Below are 18455 nucleotides of genomic sequence, written 5' to 3' on the forward strand. Positions count from 1 at the left end.
AAAAAAAGGCCAGCATAAATAACCAGAAAAACACAAGAATATTGAAAAGGATTGAAGTATGTTACAATGGATATATTTTTTAAACTGATACGGTTTCAGCGGAGTTTGATTTATTTACATCCTCGCTAGAATTTAATTTGAAAATTCAGCAAAAATATTGGTACTTATAAACTAAAATAACATCCCGAGCATGGTTAAAAACAGAGCTAAAAAGATGCTTTTTGACWTATTTTCGAGTCATACAATTTCTTAAGCAAGGTRAGACAGACAAATACACACGCACACTGAAAACTCAATCTTCATGTATACAGGAGGCGCCAATAAAGAAGAAAATCCCATAGTAAGTGTGAGAAGATGCTGAATGAAACCAATTTACCACATGTACAGAAGAGGATGTTTACTATTGGTAGCAGCATTTGAAGGGACTGGATCCAATACAACACAGGGAGACTAAAGGACCATGAACATTATGCAAGAACAGAGAAATGTTTCCTTTCTCCCAGGGCTTCAAAAACCAATTGGTGTCATTCTGTTCTTGGTCCCTTTGGGAGTTTTTGGGATTCTGTTCTTGACACATAATCTGGCCAGAATGTTTTTAGTGTTTGGTGTGTGACAATTAAAGTGTCGTGGGAGTAAGCTATGAGATATGTCCCAGGACATTTGTACTTCTTGTACAGTATGATTACTATGAAGTATGAAACCTTTTATCTTTGAAAAGTGTTGTWTTTGAGATGTCTGCAGCACAGTGCAGCATCACCTTAGACAATGATGCATTATTAAAGCCTTGACAAACCTGGCAAATCCCWAGTAGACAGCCAGCTCTCTTTCCAAGGTGGAGCTTCATCACACAGTAACATGCAAAACCAKGCAAGCTATAATCATTCTTCATTTATGTTCTCAGAAGGCACTCCRCTGTTTCTATAAGGTAACAGTGGGAAAAAGGGAGAATAAGTGTAACAAAGGGGAAACTATGTTGCAGTCTAAGTTGTCTGTATTTATTTAGATTTTTAATGGGATTTAACTTTTTGAGATAAAAAAAATGTCAGTTCTATTGGTTTGATGGAAATACATCATATCTTATAATAATGAACAAAATATTGACTTACTGGACTACACAGCTTTTTACTGAATGTCATTACTAATTTAATGGAAAACAACACTTTTTATTTTGTCATTTTTGATCAYTGTAAACAATACTCCAACCTCCTAGTACTACAAACCTGTTTTTTTTTTCACATGGAAAAACCTGCAGCAGTATTCATTCATTTGCAAATTACTATTTCTTTTATCACTCTTTCGGTCTGAGTTGCGATTAGTTGAAGGTTTAGTCGTGGTGGGGGAACGTCCCAAGCTGTGGTTTAGGGGCACTGTGTTTTCTTAAGATATTTACTCTCAGCAAGGCTCTGTATTTGATGTCTTTATCTCATCCAAACAGGATGTACCGGCGCACCTCCAATATGGTGGGGCTCAGCTACCCTGCATCTGTCATATCTGTTCTTAAGGTATTACCATATGCATACAAAAGCAAAAAGGGAAAAAAACTCATGCAGTGTAAACTATTTGAATAATTTCTTTTATGTTCGTTACTTATAAATAGGTACATTTACAATGGCTTTCAAAAGCATTCATACCACTGCRCCTTTCCACATTTTGCAACAAGAAACCTAAATGTATTTTCTTTTTTTAAGAATTTTATGTAACAGAACATCTCAGTTAGTAGCCGAGTATGAAATGGATTAAAAGGGTACAAGGTTTTCACATTATATATCATGCACAGTTTGGTATGCATTCAGCTCTCATGAAGTCAAGTTTTAAAGAACMACACTTTGCTAGGACGGTACCTGTWTGTGTTCTGGGCAATGTCGACCAGCTTAGAGAAACAATTGTWTTTACACTGCATACTCCAAACTCAGTGTGATTGGAAGGAAAGCACCAGTGAACAACAGTTTTTTTTACACTCGTAGTGAATATGCTGGCATTTCTCACACATACATAAGCTCTTATCCATATTCCATGGTAGCTCTGCCTTTATTTTTAGGTTCAATAACTGTGTTTCCATTGACAATATAATTGCACAATTTTAAAATAAGTTTGCTTAGTGGAAGCACACCAATTTCAAGAATACTGTTGGTTGTTTTTGGATAAAATGTTTTGGTGTCARGATGAGGTGCTTTTTCAGCCACATTGAAATTTGTTCATTTCACAAAACTGCAATGGAAACACTTTTTTTGCATCACGAGTCACATGATCAACAACCAGATGTCGCCACTGGCGCAAACCACGAAGAAGACCAGAAGTAGTTGGAGAGTCATAGTGTGCCATGTTTTTAATGACTTAAAAAAAAAATATGCCTTTGTATGTATTTCTTTTGACAGTAGCAGAATATTGACAAAGTTTTGCGCACCACCTGCTATAAATGACTCCACAACTTMATGTGTGACTTGTCTAAGCTTATTTTTCATGATACTTGCCCAGTAAATATTTCTATTGAAATTGTATTTGAACTTAGAGGAAAATATACAAACAATTAGATGGTTTCTGAAGATAGTTGGTTTCTCTAAATGTTATTTAGTGAATGGGAGCTAAATGTAAAAATGAGATATCCTTTTCCCTTCACTTTACAGTTATGCTTTGTTTTGGCCTGTCCCATAAAGTAATAACACTTTTATAAATTGCTGCATACTGCTTGAGAGTTACCATTTAATTYTTTGATTTATTCTTTTTTTTYTCTCTCCCTCACAGAATGTTGACAAATGGTCGTTTGATGTGTTTGCCCTAAATGAGGCCAGYGGGGATCACGCTCTTAAATTTATATTCTATGAGTTGCTCACAAGATATGATCTCATAAGCCGCTTCAAGGTAACCTCTCAAAGATGTAACTTTTCCGCATCACGGGTCATTGATGTTTTCATGCCATTAAAACAAGGTTAAAGAAGCCCTCTTCAATCCTGACAAGAACCTTCTACTTTTCCAAATTGATGAAAGCAGACACACAATTTGAGTCCCTTAAGACCAAGTTTATGTTGTTTTATTCCAGCAATGATAATTTTATGGTGGGGTTTAGACACACTTCATCTGCTTTTAATAGTTGTGCAGCTCATTTTCCGCAGCATCTAATAGCTTATGACAATCCACTGGTACTGATAGCATCTGGCAGTAAATGACACAGGCTGTAAAGCAGATATGAATATGCAATCATAAGATTCTGTAACCCAAGTGATTCTGATGGATGATTTTATGACATCGGTTTCCGATGCTGCACCCATTAAGTCGCAACTTAGCTTTAGGATTTGCTCTAAGTGTTAGTAACTGACAGACTCTTTCGATTTTGCACTTTTCAGATTCCGATCTCTGCGGTGGTGTCATTCGTGGAAGCCCTGGAAGTGGGATATAGCAAACATAAAAATCCCTACCACAACCTGATCCATGCTGCTGATGTAACCCAGACTGTACACTACCTGCTTCTCAAGACTGGCATGGTGGTGAGTAGGAAACATGCGGCTTAGATTGCATAATTTGTCTAAGCTCTGAGCATCTACAGAAACAAGTTGAGTGTTGAGGTTGAGTTCCAACGGGGAAAGCGCATTGGACTGAAGCTAAGTCTGTAAAATGAAAGGGATTTTATCCCATTGATATTCAGAACATCTCTGTCAGCTGACGTATGCCAGCCTAATTGCAGCTTTTCCTGACATTCAGTTTCTAAGCAGATAAAAATTACGTAGCTAGATGAGAGCATGTTTTACCCTGACAAATAATTCAGTTTTTTTGGGGGGTTTTTTTGCCATAAAATTGTAGTTTACTATTTATCMTGAAAATGTATGGTCACTTCAAGAAAAGAAAATGAAAACTCCTTTCTTTTAAGATGACTACATTTTCACATGTTTTTTGATAGTTTATTTTAAAAAAATTTTTGGTAACATGTTCTGACCTACATTATTTAGCTTCTCACATAAGTAACTTGAGGGCACATGTGACATAACATTCATTTCAAAATGAAAAACACAACCCTGACTTCAAAGTCTATGATTTTCCAAAGAGAATGCCACCCCCACTCCCACTGTTTTTACTTAATCACCTTAATAAGGTGGCTGCGACAGCTGCCAACACGATGTGTTTCTCTGGGCTCTGCCTTGTGGAGTAAAGTCACGTTCATTCCCCGACCACAGGCTCCTGGAAGAGCAGGAGAGCAGCATTTATCATTTTTAAAAAACCCTCCAGACTCATCTAAATCAACAATCAACAGGTCATTCATAAAACTGGTTTATGAAGAGTTACAGAGCAGTGGATTGACCATTCTGTCCCCACCCTGTTCTTAATGACCCCATCACCCACTGTTGATTAGTCACCAGTATCGACCTGGCTCCCTGAGCTAAATCCCCTCCCTGGGTGTGTGAGTGCAGTCATGAATGCTCGCCTCGGAGGAATTGCCCACTCACCATTGTGTCTTTCATATTTCATACACTCACTGGATCCAGCTAATCCTACAAAATGAAAGTAAACACTTGCACACACTAAACGAGGGTGTGTCAGATGGTTGCTGGTCTATTCACCTCTTTACCATTTTTTTTTTTATTTTACAGTTTTGTTTATTTCTCAAATGTTAAGACTTAAAGTTTGATTTGAAATGAAAATATTTGTGATAGGGTGTAATATACCATACATGCCTCAATGTTCACTCATCTAGAAAAAAATTTGTTTTATGACTCTGAGAAGAGAAGGTTATTTAGATTTATTTTGGCTTGATTAGGAGTCGTAATCTGTCACATTTCATGTTAAACAACTAGTCTAGATAGACATTATAACTAGAATAAATAGAAACGGTAAAATACTGCAGGCAGTTAAATTTGAAGAAAGACAGAAGAGACAACGTGACGGTACAAAACTACAAATTGGGGATTTAAATTGACAAAGGTTTAAAATGAAGGGAATATCTGCCTGGTATTTTATCCTACAAATCATATTGCAGTATATGTTGCCACGGATTTGTTTGGACATGTCAACAAATTATATAGCATGATTGTCACACCTCTTAAAATTTCACCTGCATTGCATGCATGTCCCGCTGCTTCACAATTTATGCACACGCTCCTCAAATGTTGAAAGAATGGTCAAATTTTGAACTTGACCTCGTCTCATGCTACACTCTGCAGATGCTCTGTCTGGACTCAAAGATTCTTCTCCTCTACATGCCGAAATTTTGAAGTTCCAAGTGACAGCTGCTCCACCTAATTTCAAATTAGTGCAGCTAGAAATGATTTGATCACTTTGAACCACTCATAAAAATGTTAAATATTTCATCTTCAAATGGTCAGTTAATTATTAAATATAAAAAAATTCAAGACGGTGACGCCGGTACTGTGATGTACTCATTATCTCAGTACACACACTACACAAAACAGCAGTGCAGCCAATCTGAGAGACGGACTTCAAAGACATGCCTGGACTTAATGTTCAACAGGAGAGCCTTCATTTCCAACAAATGCCATCATAAATGGCAACAGTGTGATAGAAGCTTACACACAGACTCCCGTTTCCAAGTCTTTATTTTTGCTAATTATGATGATTTTTATGCTCACATCTAATGAAAACATACCATTCAGTTTAGAATATTATATCAGATTGATACAAAATGTAGTTTTCGTTACAAAGATGCATACATTTAATAATATACAACAAAATACATTTTTATTTTTAAAGGAGACTTTCCGTCTGACTCATGAGCCTCATATTGACTATGACTACATACTAGAGATGTGCAGATCAGGTTTTTTCCTGCCAATTCCGAGTCCGATCACCCATGCGGGCCGATCACCAATACCGATCACCGATACCGATTACATAATTATAATTTTTTTAATCATAAGCACTACCGGTTACATTATGTGGAAAAAGGAACCATGAATTCACCTTAATTTAGACAAAAACTTGTTTTTAATAACTTTTTCCAAGAAAAAAACAAAACAGGCATTGTGYAAATTGTACTGCTATCAGTAATACTATCTYCAACAGACTGAAAACATATGAAGGCTCTGAAGAGGTTAAATAATGCAAAGAGTCAAAATAAAACTTCTCAACATTGCCAAAGAAATTCAAGTATAAAACTTAACATTCAAAGGCAAATACAGGATCCATTATAATAAACAATCCTGAGTTACTGAATGAAAACTTCCTGGTAGCATGGTGGCTAGCTGATTTTCAGAGATTATCTGTCTCATGTTAGGACAGCGAAAGTTTTAATACGTATGTGAAATTTTATTTTTTTTTAAGTTAGATGCTGCAGCTTTAAGCAGAGGTTTGGTGTGAGAGTCACTACCAGGTGGAGCGGAAGAGGCGGTCCGTCTGTGAAATATTACCATCTGTAGCATGTAGCAGCGGTTCAACAGCGAGAGCAGAACCAGCGTCTTACCAGCTCAAAGACTTAAATAATTTTGCGGGTTATTTGTTTAGCTTTCTGACCGTCATGCTAATCCGGGTGAGTGTTTGTAGCTGTGCGCTGCTTTACCTGCTATCTGAACCTCCATATGTCTTTTTAACTGCAGTGAGCCTCGATGTAGCCAAACTCCTCAAGTATGCCATTGTTTTTATGCCATATTAGATTCGTCATGTTGATGCATTTTGACGTGCTTCACCCCACGTGCTTCAATTTTCCGCTGCAACACGCAAACTTCCCCATTCACTCAGTGCGTTATAGTTCCACATTGCTTAGGATTTGTTGCTGCGCGTTTGCGCAGTGTGAAGGAAAGAGGAGACCAGCTGCACAGGCAGGCTGCGAAATGAGATGCAGGTGATCGGTTTGTGTGATCGGCAACAAGAGACCGTGATCGGCGATCACCAATCACACACTTTTTCATGGAAATCGGCCGATTATGATCGGTGGCCGATCGATCGGCACACCTCTGCTACATACTATGAGAAATCTACAGCTTCATGCAGCATATGTTGTTTGGGATTTTACTTGACAAACCTGGAATTTATGTATTGGAGTTAAAAATTGATTGCTTGCTTATTGCTTATGCGTAATACATGTGATCTTTTCTTTTGATGTTTGCTGTACTCAGAAACTGCACTTAAAAAGGTCTGAACTTGACCTATGAAATTGAAAGCCTGGTGTGTTCTGTGACCTTTTGATAGCATTAACTCGTAAAAGAATAACAGAGAGCATGACCTTTTTATTTATATTTATACGTTGTGAAAACCAGAGCGACGKTGAGAGAAAGAACAGTGGGAGGGAGGCTTATAGGACGCTGTTTCCCAATAGACCTTATCTTATCTGGAGTTCTCTCTTTTTGCTTTCCTAACCTTTTTGGTACCTCCTTTTTCCCATTTGTTTGCTTTCATTCCTGATGCTAATGTATTCCTCATGCCAAATTCTTCTCTGAATCTTTTATATCATATTCCTCCATAATATCTTTATGGCCTAATGTGCCGTTCCCTGCATTCCACATCACTAGATTCTCATTTCTCTTGCCTAATCTCTGTCCATTCTTTTCTCTTGTATTCATTACTTCCTCATCTTTCTTGCCTGTCAAATGCCTCAACTTTTCCATCTTTCTGACTTTCTTTCTGTACTCCTCTGCTGTATGATTTTCTTGACATTTTGTTCTTTGCCTCCGTCACATCTCCTTTTCTCCTCTTCCAGCATTGGTTGACTGAACTAGAGATCTTCGCCATGATCTTTGCGGCTGCGGTGCACGACTACGAGCACACAGGGACCACAAACAACTTCCATATCCAGACAAGGTAATGGATGATAAAATCAAAAATGCATGGCGCTGACTCACTCGATCAATGATTTCATTTACAGCAAGGGGGCTTTACATTCATACTGTGATCGCCCGCAGTGCAATAATAACAGGATGGATTTGTAGACAAACTCAAAAGTTGAAGCTTTTTGTAAATGTTCAGCTTTTACTTTATAATTCCAGAAAGTTTAAAACTGGAAGAAACACTGGCTTGCATAGTGCTTTTTAAAAGTACCCAMATCTGTGAACTTGTTCACATTTTGTCAGATTACCACCACGACACAACAGATTTTTGTTTGTACCAACTTTAACTTCACAATTATACACTATATTTGTTCACTACAGTTGTGTCACACACATTCCCAAGAAAACACTCTTGGGTTGTAAGATGACAAAACTTGGAAAAGGTCAAAATACACAAAAAAGATCTTTAAMTTCTCCTAGAAATKTTGTAAATKCTACAACATTCTGATGTATCATGTAAGTTTAATACTAATTTTAAAGAATATTACTTTGTATATTGGGCAAACGTTGATCTAAATTTACAAGGAGGATGAGAAAAGAATGAAAGTAATTTTACAATAACTTTATTTTAGAGGCAGTATTTTCATCATCCAAAGTGAATATTTTCCAAAAGTTTATATAAAGGTTGGTCATGTTTAATCTGACGTTGAATGATACTCTTGACAGAGTGAATTAATATGTATTAATTTCTCAGGTGTTTTTGATACCTACACAACTTCCAGTCAAACACAGACGTTTTACGTTTTCTTCATCTGTAAGGTCAGACACAGCCATCCTCTACAACGATCGCTCAGTGTTGGAGAGTCATCACGTCAGCGCAGCCTACCGCCTACTGCAGGACGACGACGAAATGAACATCCTCTACAACCTCTCCAAGGATGACTGGAGGTCCGTTTCCCGTAGCGCTAATGTGCTTAAATGATTGTAAAAGGAATGAAAAACCCCACTGAGAAAGATTGAAAGAAAGCCATCATCCACCAATCTAAAGCCCCACGTCAACTATGTTTGACATAAATGCAGCTAGTTATCCTCAAAGTTCAATGATTGAATTCACCTGATCCCATTTGTACTCAAGTCAGGACTCGTTACTATAAATAGCCATTATTTATTTTAATAACTTTTTTTGGAATACTTAACCCTTTAGAACCTGCTAGTTTAACATTGATTAAATAGCTTGTAACTCGTTATTTTTTTCTCCCATGTCTTTCGCAGAGAGCTGCGGGCTTTGGTGATCGAGATGGTGTTGGCAACAGATATGTCTTGTCACTTCCAGCAGGTTAAAGCCATGAAGAACTATCTACAGCAACCTGAAGGGTCAGTTGGTTTAAAGTCAATTCTGTCACTGCTGTAACAATGCTGCTTTGGCTGCGTTTACACGGCAGGAATGTGATCCAAATGTACATTTTTTTCCCCATATGCAAGCCATATCCAACTTTTTCATGGCTGTCTGAATGGCCCAAATCTGACCTTTTTACAGAAAAAAAAAATCTGTACACCCTAGACAGGTCGCCAGTCTGTGACTGCTATTATGATTACATAAATATAAACAGCAAAATTAACATGTATTTGCTTTTGTTTAGAAAACATACAAAATTAAAATATTTGCACCAAAAACAACCATAAAAAGCAATGAGTTTTATCAAATTAAACGTACAGTCAGATATTCCAGTTATATGTTATATTGTGGGTACATCACTAATTTTGGTTTATTTTTGGAGTTTTTAATCTTCATTAATTGACTTAAAAATTTGCACATATGTCTTGAAGCTACACAACAAACAATACAAAAAAGCTGTGTAGGTTGAGGTCCTGAAAAGAAAAGGGAAAGTTGTGGAAGTATTCAGTGTAGCAAAATAGACTTTTAAATGACAATTTAATTGTCCTGTTAGTTTGTGCTAGTTTTAGTGAACATGTTTATGTAATTTAGGTTAATGCAGTTCTTGCCGGACACAGAAACTCTGACTAACCTTACAAGTTACTATAAAGTAGATGATAGTATAAACTGGCTCCAGAACTTAAATAGACTAATAATGTATTCAAACCTAAAAGGAATATAAAAATCTCTGAAAAAATTACAGTCTACCAAAAGCAGAGAAATCTCAGAAACAGATTAAGGATTAATCTAAGATTATCTTTAAAGAATTGCTCTTTCTCTGATCYTTTTTGTTTATTTTAGTTTAGCTTTCTTGTGCATATGAGATGAAAATACTGCCTTGATAAGACATTCAGGAAACAAAGAACAAAAAATAGTGTAAAGTTCACTTAAAAATTCACTTCAACTTATGATTTCTATAAACATTTTCAGGCAGACCTGAGGTCTACTGTGCTGTGTGCAACTTCCAGTACTTCCTAACAGAACTTCCTTTTTGCACACTTCGAGCACAGGGCCCTGGAGATAGCTGGCGGTTGTTGTACTACCAGATAAAGGGCTGCAGCTGGAGAACAGAAATAAAAGAGCTATCACACAAACTATCACATAACATGATGAGTCATCACTGCCACAGCTTCTACGAAAAGCAGGCGGCAAAGGACTTGTTAACCTTCAGACTATTCTCTTCTGATTATGGTAACATCCAGAACATCTCCCAATCTATCTAGTACATACATATATAATATATATCACCTTATATGGATACATCTTTAAGACAAAAMGTGCTGACTGCAGGGTAATCAGTCCAGTATAGTCCTTACACACATCAATACACGATTGCAGTCTGCAGGCGGCGGTGAAGCTGAAAAGACTTTAATGTGAAGTAATTCAAACCAGTGTGCTGCAGGCCTGCTTAGAGCGCACTTCAAGACTCAATCTGCCACAAATGGAACACAGCAAAATGGAAGCCAGTCTCTCTCACCCCTGTTTAACCTTGTGCTGTGTGTACACGTGCAGAGTGTTTTTGTGTACTTTGTGTGTCTCTTCCATTTAGTCTGCCTCTTTTTCATATTTGTCTGTGCCTGTTCGTTCATGCATCAGTCCATTAAACAAGATATTTGGATATGGTTATCAGGTGGTATTTTACACGSCATTTCTGATGAGGTGGGATGATGCATCTTCACGCTGCGATCCAGGGCAGAGGACCGATTAGCCTAATGGTGGCAGTATGATTAAAGAGGGCCATTTAATGGTTTACATTAGAAGTATTATTTAGCATCCACATAATGTTAAAATGTTAAAACCTTATATTTACATACATGCTATAAAAAGACACCACCTTTCTTTACTGTCTTAATGCATATTAAGCTTTTCTTGTTGATCAGTAGCTCAGTACCATAGCTGTTYCATGTCTTATTCACAAGCAACAGTGTAGAGAAAGTTTTTATTGTCACAGTAAGTTATTATAGCTGCAGTATGCAACTTTTATAAAAATTGCTATACTGTCACAATGTAATGATGACAATATAGCGAGACAGATGATCTGTGAAAAAATGTTGCTCCTCTGCCTTCTTGCAGTGCTCCCAGTGCTAACAACAAATCAGAGCCAGGAGGAGGGTCTTAGTGCTGTCAGTCATGATTGTATACCTGCTGCTCACAAATACCCTCAAGCCTTCGCCCTTGCTCTCTGCTACACTACAGCTTTCCCCATCAGTAGAGCGAAGCATGAATGCTCAGGCTAGTTAACATGGTCACTGATGACAGATAAACAATTTTCCTGAAACAGTAAGTTGTTTCTTTGCAACTAGCCCATTTAGCAGCGCATACACGAGGTTGACGGACTGTTTTTGACTGGTAGCCATGCTTTTCTTCAGACAGTGCAGGGGATCTTTTCACAGATTATCAGTCTCTTATTATACTGTCATGACATGGGGACAGTGGGGAGTCTGTCCATGAATGGATGGATGAGTTGTATTTAAAATTAAACTGTAGTTTGTTTTTCATTCGCGAGTTAAGGTTCTGCAGCAATGGTTTATTTATCCCTCATCTCTGGCTGTGAGCCTCAAGAAATTTAAACTAAAAAAAAAAAAGGTCAGTTAAGAAAGAACAAAAACACAAGAAATAAGAAATAGTCATGTTTTATATTTTGACCTAAAGGCGTTTTCTCTGTGTTATTGGTATTTTGTGACTGGTAACCACCTATTAGCCTTTATTGCAGCAGAAATAAAGCTGTCTCTGACTSAAGTTATTCTATTGCTTTATCTGGATATTGGGTGAAAGTGGGAGCACTTCTGGCCATAAAATTTAGGTACTTGTGTGTCATTGTTCTAATTATGTCACCTCTAAGTGCTCCGGAGGAGTTCCAAGCATGCATTGATTTTTTTAAAAAGCTCTATGATGAAGCAAATACTTTGTTGCTAATGTTATGGCTTGATTTTTGTGTTGACGGTCCTTATTGTTTGAAGATTATTGTGCGGAGTTATCAAGTCGCTGAAACGACCTGTATTATTTCATAAAATTCATTTTGCAAACAAAAAACAAACCCGCATTTCTGCCTTTTCACAAAACTTTTTATTAACTTCATTCACAAGCATACATAGCAATGCTGACGCTTTAAATGAGTGCAGTTAAATTCACTGGAACAAACGGGAGCAGATGTTCTTGAAATAATGAGCCCCTTTTGTCTGCAATGACTAAATCCAAAGAACAGCATAACGCCATTTTTTCCTTAGCATCTAATCAGCCTTGCATGCAAGGAAATAAGTGCAAACAATATTACAAAGCAGCACTTCTTCAGATCATCTAGAACCTCAAGAAGAAAGATTCAGCTTATGCAAAATGACTGTCAAGGTCTAGGACGTTGTTCTGCCTCCAGTTTATAGGCTGCTCAACTTCAGTATTGTTTGTCTGTGCATCTGAAAGCATCATGATGCACAGACGTTTTGATAGTGGTCTTTTTACAACAAGGGCAGCATAGAAACCTCTTTTGTTCAATAAAAATACTAGGTTTAGACTAAAAACATGCATAGCAGAGACAGTAGAACAGTAGAAAACTGGGGCACGGTTACCTCTTACCACAAGTCATATTTTGGATTGTTAGTAACATCTTTAAATGACTTTCAGTCTCTACATGATACTGTTTCTGAACCAATGAGGGGGGCATGATTCTGCCTAACACCATTGCCACATTAGATGAGGCTGTTTTCCACTTCTTGCAACAAAGCGTACGCAAAGTGGGCCTGAAACCTGTCAGAAAGTAGGCAAATAAAGATGACAARGAAAAGTCAATATTTGAAATATTCACCGTTTACATAAATTTGCTGTATTTGCTGGTAAACTCTAATAGAAMATATGGAATATCTAACTGRCATTAGAGCTATATTGGTACGGGCCTATACCCGTAATTTCTAACATGTTGATATTGGTGGGATATATAAAACTGGGCTGATGTGATCAAACGATATTTATTCCCATCGTATTGCCATTTGTTTCTGGACGATGAGTGCAGGAGGTTGGTTGTGTGGTATTTGTTTTGCCATGTAACAGTGATGCAGCACAGGACTGTGGGGAGTTTAACTGAAGGACAGAAGCAATGGTGAAGAAAGTAGTGCGGTCAAAAAATATATACATAACATATAGTATATGGATAAATATTGGTAATTGGCCATAGCAGAAATACATCACTGGAAAAAAATAAGAGACCACTTAAAATGATCAGTTTCTCTGATTTTACTTTTTATAGGTATATGTTGTTGAACATATACCTATGTTCAACAACAGTAGTTTATTCCATGAACTACTGACAKSMTGTCAGTAGTTCATGGAATAAAAGAACAAATTTTGTCTTTATTTGCAGAAAATGAGAAATGGTCAAAATCACGAAAAAGATGCAGTGCTTTCAGACCTCAAATAAAGCAAAGAAAACAATTTCATACTCATTTAGAAACCACAATACTAAAGTTTTATCTCAGGAAGAGTTCAAAAGTCAATATTTGGTGGAATAACCATGAGGTTTTCAATGGGTTTTCAGTGCAGTGGTTCCTTCATTTTTTGCAGAGCTGCAATAATATCACATCTCAATATCGGCCCAAATTTTCATGTCAGTGCATCCCTATTTTTAATCATTGGTTCTAGTATTTGATTTAACTCGGTCAGAAGGCACTCCCYAAGAAAATCCCCCTTTAAGTCTGGCAACTCTTCAGCATCCTTAAATCTCCTTGACATGCTGACTTGGAGATAACAGTTTCTTTGGTGGTCTTGCTGACTCCTTCCTCTCCCACATACATTCTTTCTTCTTGTTTCAAAAACTGAGGATTCTAAGTGCTTTTAAATGTGAGAAGCTTCTCCCATGGCGACRCAGACAGATTCATCCTTGAAATACTGGAGATATCGAAGTATATAATCATCGGAGTTGAGCTTGCCTATTTGTCTGAATGAGAGTGGTGTTAGTGGTTTCATCTACAGCTCCGACTCTGTCATAGCAATAAAACTACAGCGRGTCTGGGTTTATATACAGAAGGAACGACAAAAAAAAAAAAAACTGTCTTTGCTTTTATGATGTGGGGTATTGGAGTGGCTGGTCTTTAGCTGTTGYGGGCAGATGAATGAGGTTTTTCTTCAGGCGCTGTCAGAAAACAGGATGTCTAGAACCCAGACTCCGGTACTCCGAAGTCAGACATAGCGATCCTGGAGCTAACATTATATTTATTTACAGCCTTTTTTTGTCATTCCTGCTGCCTCTTCTTCTTTCTGCATGAGAGAGGAAAGTAGAAACGCAAGTTTAAGTTGCTATGTATACTGATATAAATGTTGAATGTTGCCAAGGCTGTGTTAAGGGCAATGATTCAGGTCTAAGGATGACACTAAACGGTGTATTGAAAATCTTTGGTTTCGAGGAGGCTGTGAAGTCTGTGTGTCTAGAGGCATGAGAGAGCAATGCTGCACATTCTTATGAGTTTACCTTCTTTAAAGGACATTGTTCARAAATAATTGGCTCTGTCCAGGGTTACCTCAATCTGATCACCCTTCACCTTRAAGCAAGAGATCTTTTTCATCTCTGACCAGACRTCCCACACGCTGTTCTGCCAATGATTGCTCTCTAGCTTTTCACTGTCAACAGCGTTGCACTACCGTTAAGCTTTCYGAGCTCACTCTTCAGTAACTCTCTGTATCTCACCCCCAGACGGCTCTTTTCCTTATGTTCAGCAGCCTTTTCAGATAATGACAATCTAGGGCTTGTTATTGTGGAAAGCGCCTCATTGTACTGCTGGGGATTGTGCTCTCCACAGATAATGCAGTTTGTCACATAGTCATGGCATTGATGTCACCACAGTGTCACTCACCGAGTGCGTCCCAGTCAGTGGCCTCATCATAGCATTTCGAAGTTTCCTCAGCTTCCATGGCCACCTCCTCAAGATTCGTTTGATCAGCGGTTGGTGCTGGAACAATAGGTGTGTAGGTGGAGGTGAGAATTAGATGATTATGGCTGTGGCTGTTCATATTGTTGCATAAAATGAGAGATACAGGAGGATTTTGACCAACAGCTCGAGCTGTTGTACTAATTATAGTGATTTCATCCAATTTAAACGGAAATCTCTTGAGAATATGTTCTGTATTGCTGTCGATTTATTTATTTATTTTTTGTCTTTTTATATATTTTTGYTGTTGAGCAAACTTGTTATAAAATAAATCTCAATGCATGTCATAATTTTTTTTTCTTATTTGCCAATTTTGCCATCGCAATAATAGCTTTACAATCCCTGAGCTTAGAGTTCTAACACATTTTATTTCACTTGGGCTTTTCTATGTTTTGTCTGCATAGGCTATCATTTAACCAACGGAGCTGTGCTATAGATTGCTTCCATACTTTTGTCTAACCTTATACTGGTATGGTGTTGTTTTCCACCATAGATAAAACATTCAACAATTCTGTATCTTAGAGAGAGAAATCGATAATATAAGTGACCTTCCTTTTTTTATTTATTTATTTGTGTCTGTTTTTCTCTTTCCTCTTTTACAGCATCGACAAGCCCAAGGCTCTCTCCCTACTTCTCCACACAGCTGACATCAGCCATCCAGCCAAAAGTTGGGACCTGCACCACCGATGGACCACCTCTTTGCTTGAGGAGTTCTTCAGACAGGTGAGTAAGTTCTCCTGGCATTRTCACTGGAAGCATTGGTGGCTTTTGAAATATATWWAAAAAAATKATCTGTTGATGTCAGTGCGATGGTGTTTCTTTTAAACTGGCAATGTATTGGTTATTTGTTACTAAAACTGATTCAGGGAAATACCTTATKCAAAATTTGACAATTGAGTGTTAAATRCCCCAGTTTTATAAAAAAATAAATAAACTAAATTTWAAAAAAAAGGTTTGGGTTTATGGCAAATGTATGCACCCCAAAGAGAGCACAGGGTTTGTTGAACTTCTGACAAGTTATTGGAATACTTGGAAAAAAAAACTCCAGTCATTTAATCAGCATCACCTAAATGAAGCAGAGAAGTTTTTAAAATGCATGTCAAGAAAGGAGAGAGGCTACGGAAGTGAATCTAGATTTCTTTTAAAGGCAGATGAAGTAGAGGATTCTAATAATATCAGTGCAATACAGCTGATTTATTTTGTGTCTTCTGTTCAAGTTCGAGAATAAAATGATATTGTTAATGAGTAACTRTTTTAATAAAGAACCTCGGCAGAAGATTCCCTCAGAAAAAAAAAATCTTTATATGCGRGTCATGCATTCGTAAGTACCGTATTTTCCRCACTATAAGGCGCACCAGATTATAAGGCGCACCTTCAATGAATGGCCTATTTTAAAACTTTTTTTATATATAAGGCGCACCGCATTTTAAGGCACAGAATAGACGATTCAGTTTGGGCTGCCAATTTGTTCCGTACTCTATTATTACACATCCACATGTGTAAAGAAGTGGTCCCCAAGGACTTTATGTAGTAGGCTGCCCCAGTCGTTGTTTCACTCACGGTGTTGGTGTTGGTGTTGCGATATTGTGCCCAACTGCTTTCTGGGTAACACAGACCAACCGACACGCTGCCGCCGCAGTCTCTGTCTCTCTTCACCCGCCCCTTCGCCCTCCTGGCTTTAAATGTATTATCAAACTTTATTAACAAACCAGCGTTCTGACAACTATCCCAGCATGCACCGCGCACTTCTTCTTCTACGGGGGAAAATGAAGTCGGCGGCTGCTTACCGTAGTTGCTAGACCTGTTGTGGCTCAATGGTCCTTATATAAGGCGCACCGGATTATAAGGCGTACTGTCGGCTTTCGAGGAAATTGAAGGTTTTTAGGTGCGCCTTATAGTGCGGAAAATACGGTAATTCAATAAAGAGACAGATTGAAACATACAATATGTCCTATTCAATAAAACAGTAGTCTATGAATTATAAAATATGTATTTGTAAACATTATCGAAAGCGACATAGGTGTAAATGATGCACCAATCCATTCATCAGTTTCTTTGTTWATATTTATTGTTTTCATTTTCATTGCCATTGTCATCATGCCTGCTTCTACAAGGCCTTTGTCTCTTGGGATGTGAATCGACAACAAATAGCTTCTCCATTGCCCATCTAAGTGGTTTGTGACAAACTGGAGGAGAAAATGAAACAGATTTGTGGCCTGAAAGGACATTGGGTGGGGCTCAGACAAATCAGATGTCTGATGACCTGTCTGTATGCCTACAGGATGTGGTGTATTTTTTGTAGGATCCAATCTAAAGTCCTTTTACTGTTGAAATTGATGTTTTTCCAGGGGGACAAAGAAGCCGAACTAGGCCTGCCGTTCTCTCCACTGTGTGACAGAAAGTCGACTTTGGTTGCACAGTCTCAGATTGGTGAGTGGCTTCTAGCATTTTGCTTCTGTTAGGACAAAACCACCAATCTTTTTTTTTTTCCTTTCTTCACAGTAATCTTGAAATAAAGCATATAGTTAGGACTGAAACAATTAATAAAATTAATTGTGTTGAATCATTATTGAAATAATTGTCAACTAATTTAGTAATCGAGTAATCATTAACTGGAGTATGCAGATTAAAAAAAGAGCGCAAACAGGCGTGATGATAATTCTTCCTGAAATGTTTGTCACCAGGGTTCATAGACTTCATCGTGGTTCCCACCTTCACTGTGCTGACCGACATGATGGAGCGCATTGTCACTCCGCTCATCGACGAGGCCTCCCACTCTGGCCTTTCCACCTTTAGACGGTCCAGGTAAGTTATGAGAGAAATTTCTGGTGAAAATGTTTGTTAAATGCTTTCTTGGTAGTACAGCAAAGCARAGGGCGTTGCGTATAAATGTGAATAGATTTTAATCTTCCAGGCTATTTAATCAACGATAAGAARAARARAAAAAAAAAAGAAGTTCTTGTTTTCGAGCCTTCACCTCTCAAGATCTTTCTGAGCAACAGCTCGCTAAATTKCAYGACTGAACCGCTACAGCTCCTCTGCAACAACAGCATGTCTAATGGAAGTATTGAGAACAGCAGATGAGTCTCCCATGAGTAATCCATTTCTGTGCATGGAAATGTCTCCACCTTTCATCTTGCGRAGCCACACACCTTGAAATTGGCATTTTAGAGACGCTAGTCAAGCTCTGCTCATCATCCATGATCACGAATGAGCCTTCAAGCTGGCCTGGCTTACACATTTGCCTGAGGAGATACAAAAGGAAGTGATTTTCTCTCCACTGGTTTAATTTGTTGGCTTGGTACTTTTTCCTCCAGTCTCCTTCTATATCAGCTACGTGCAAGGCTGTGAGGTGACACATGAGTAAGGCTCAGTTCCCTTAATATTGTGTTTTTAACAAGT

General features: G+C 37.9%; 1 protein-coding gene across 7 annotated transcripts in view; it reads left to right on the forward strand.

The window, feature by feature from the left end:
- Positions 1-18455, forward strand: part of pde1cb (phosphodiesterase 1C, calmodulin-dependent b) — a 107179-nt gene that overhangs the window by 82542 nt on the left and 6182 nt on the right. For all 7 annotated transcript variants that reach the window (XM_008434500.2, XM_008434501.2, XM_008434502.2 and 4 more), the window contains 9 exons: positions 1436-1502; positions 2743-2859; positions 3342-3482; positions 7640-7740; positions 8526-8654; positions 8979-9080; positions 15656-15776; positions 17402-17483; positions 17738-17858. In XM_008434500.2, coding sequence (XP_008432722.1) covers positions 1436-1502; positions 2743-2859; positions 3342-3482; positions 7640-7740; positions 8526-8654; positions 8979-9080; positions 15656-15776; positions 17402-17483; positions 17738-17858 — 981 coding nt within the window. The remainder of the gene's footprint in view (positions 1-1435; positions 1503-2742; positions 2860-3341; positions 3483-7639; positions 7741-8525; positions 8655-8978; positions 9081-15655; positions 15777-17401; positions 17484-17737; positions 17859-18455) is intronic.

This window comes from Poecilia reticulata, linkage group LG17 (genome assembly GCF_000633615.1).
Source record: "Poecilia reticulata strain Guanapo linkage group LG17, Guppy_female_1.0+MT, whole genome shotgun sequence".
In the NCBI taxonomy this organism is placed as follows: Eukaryota; Metazoa; Chordata; class Actinopteri; order Cyprinodontiformes; family Poeciliidae; genus Poecilia; species Poecilia reticulata.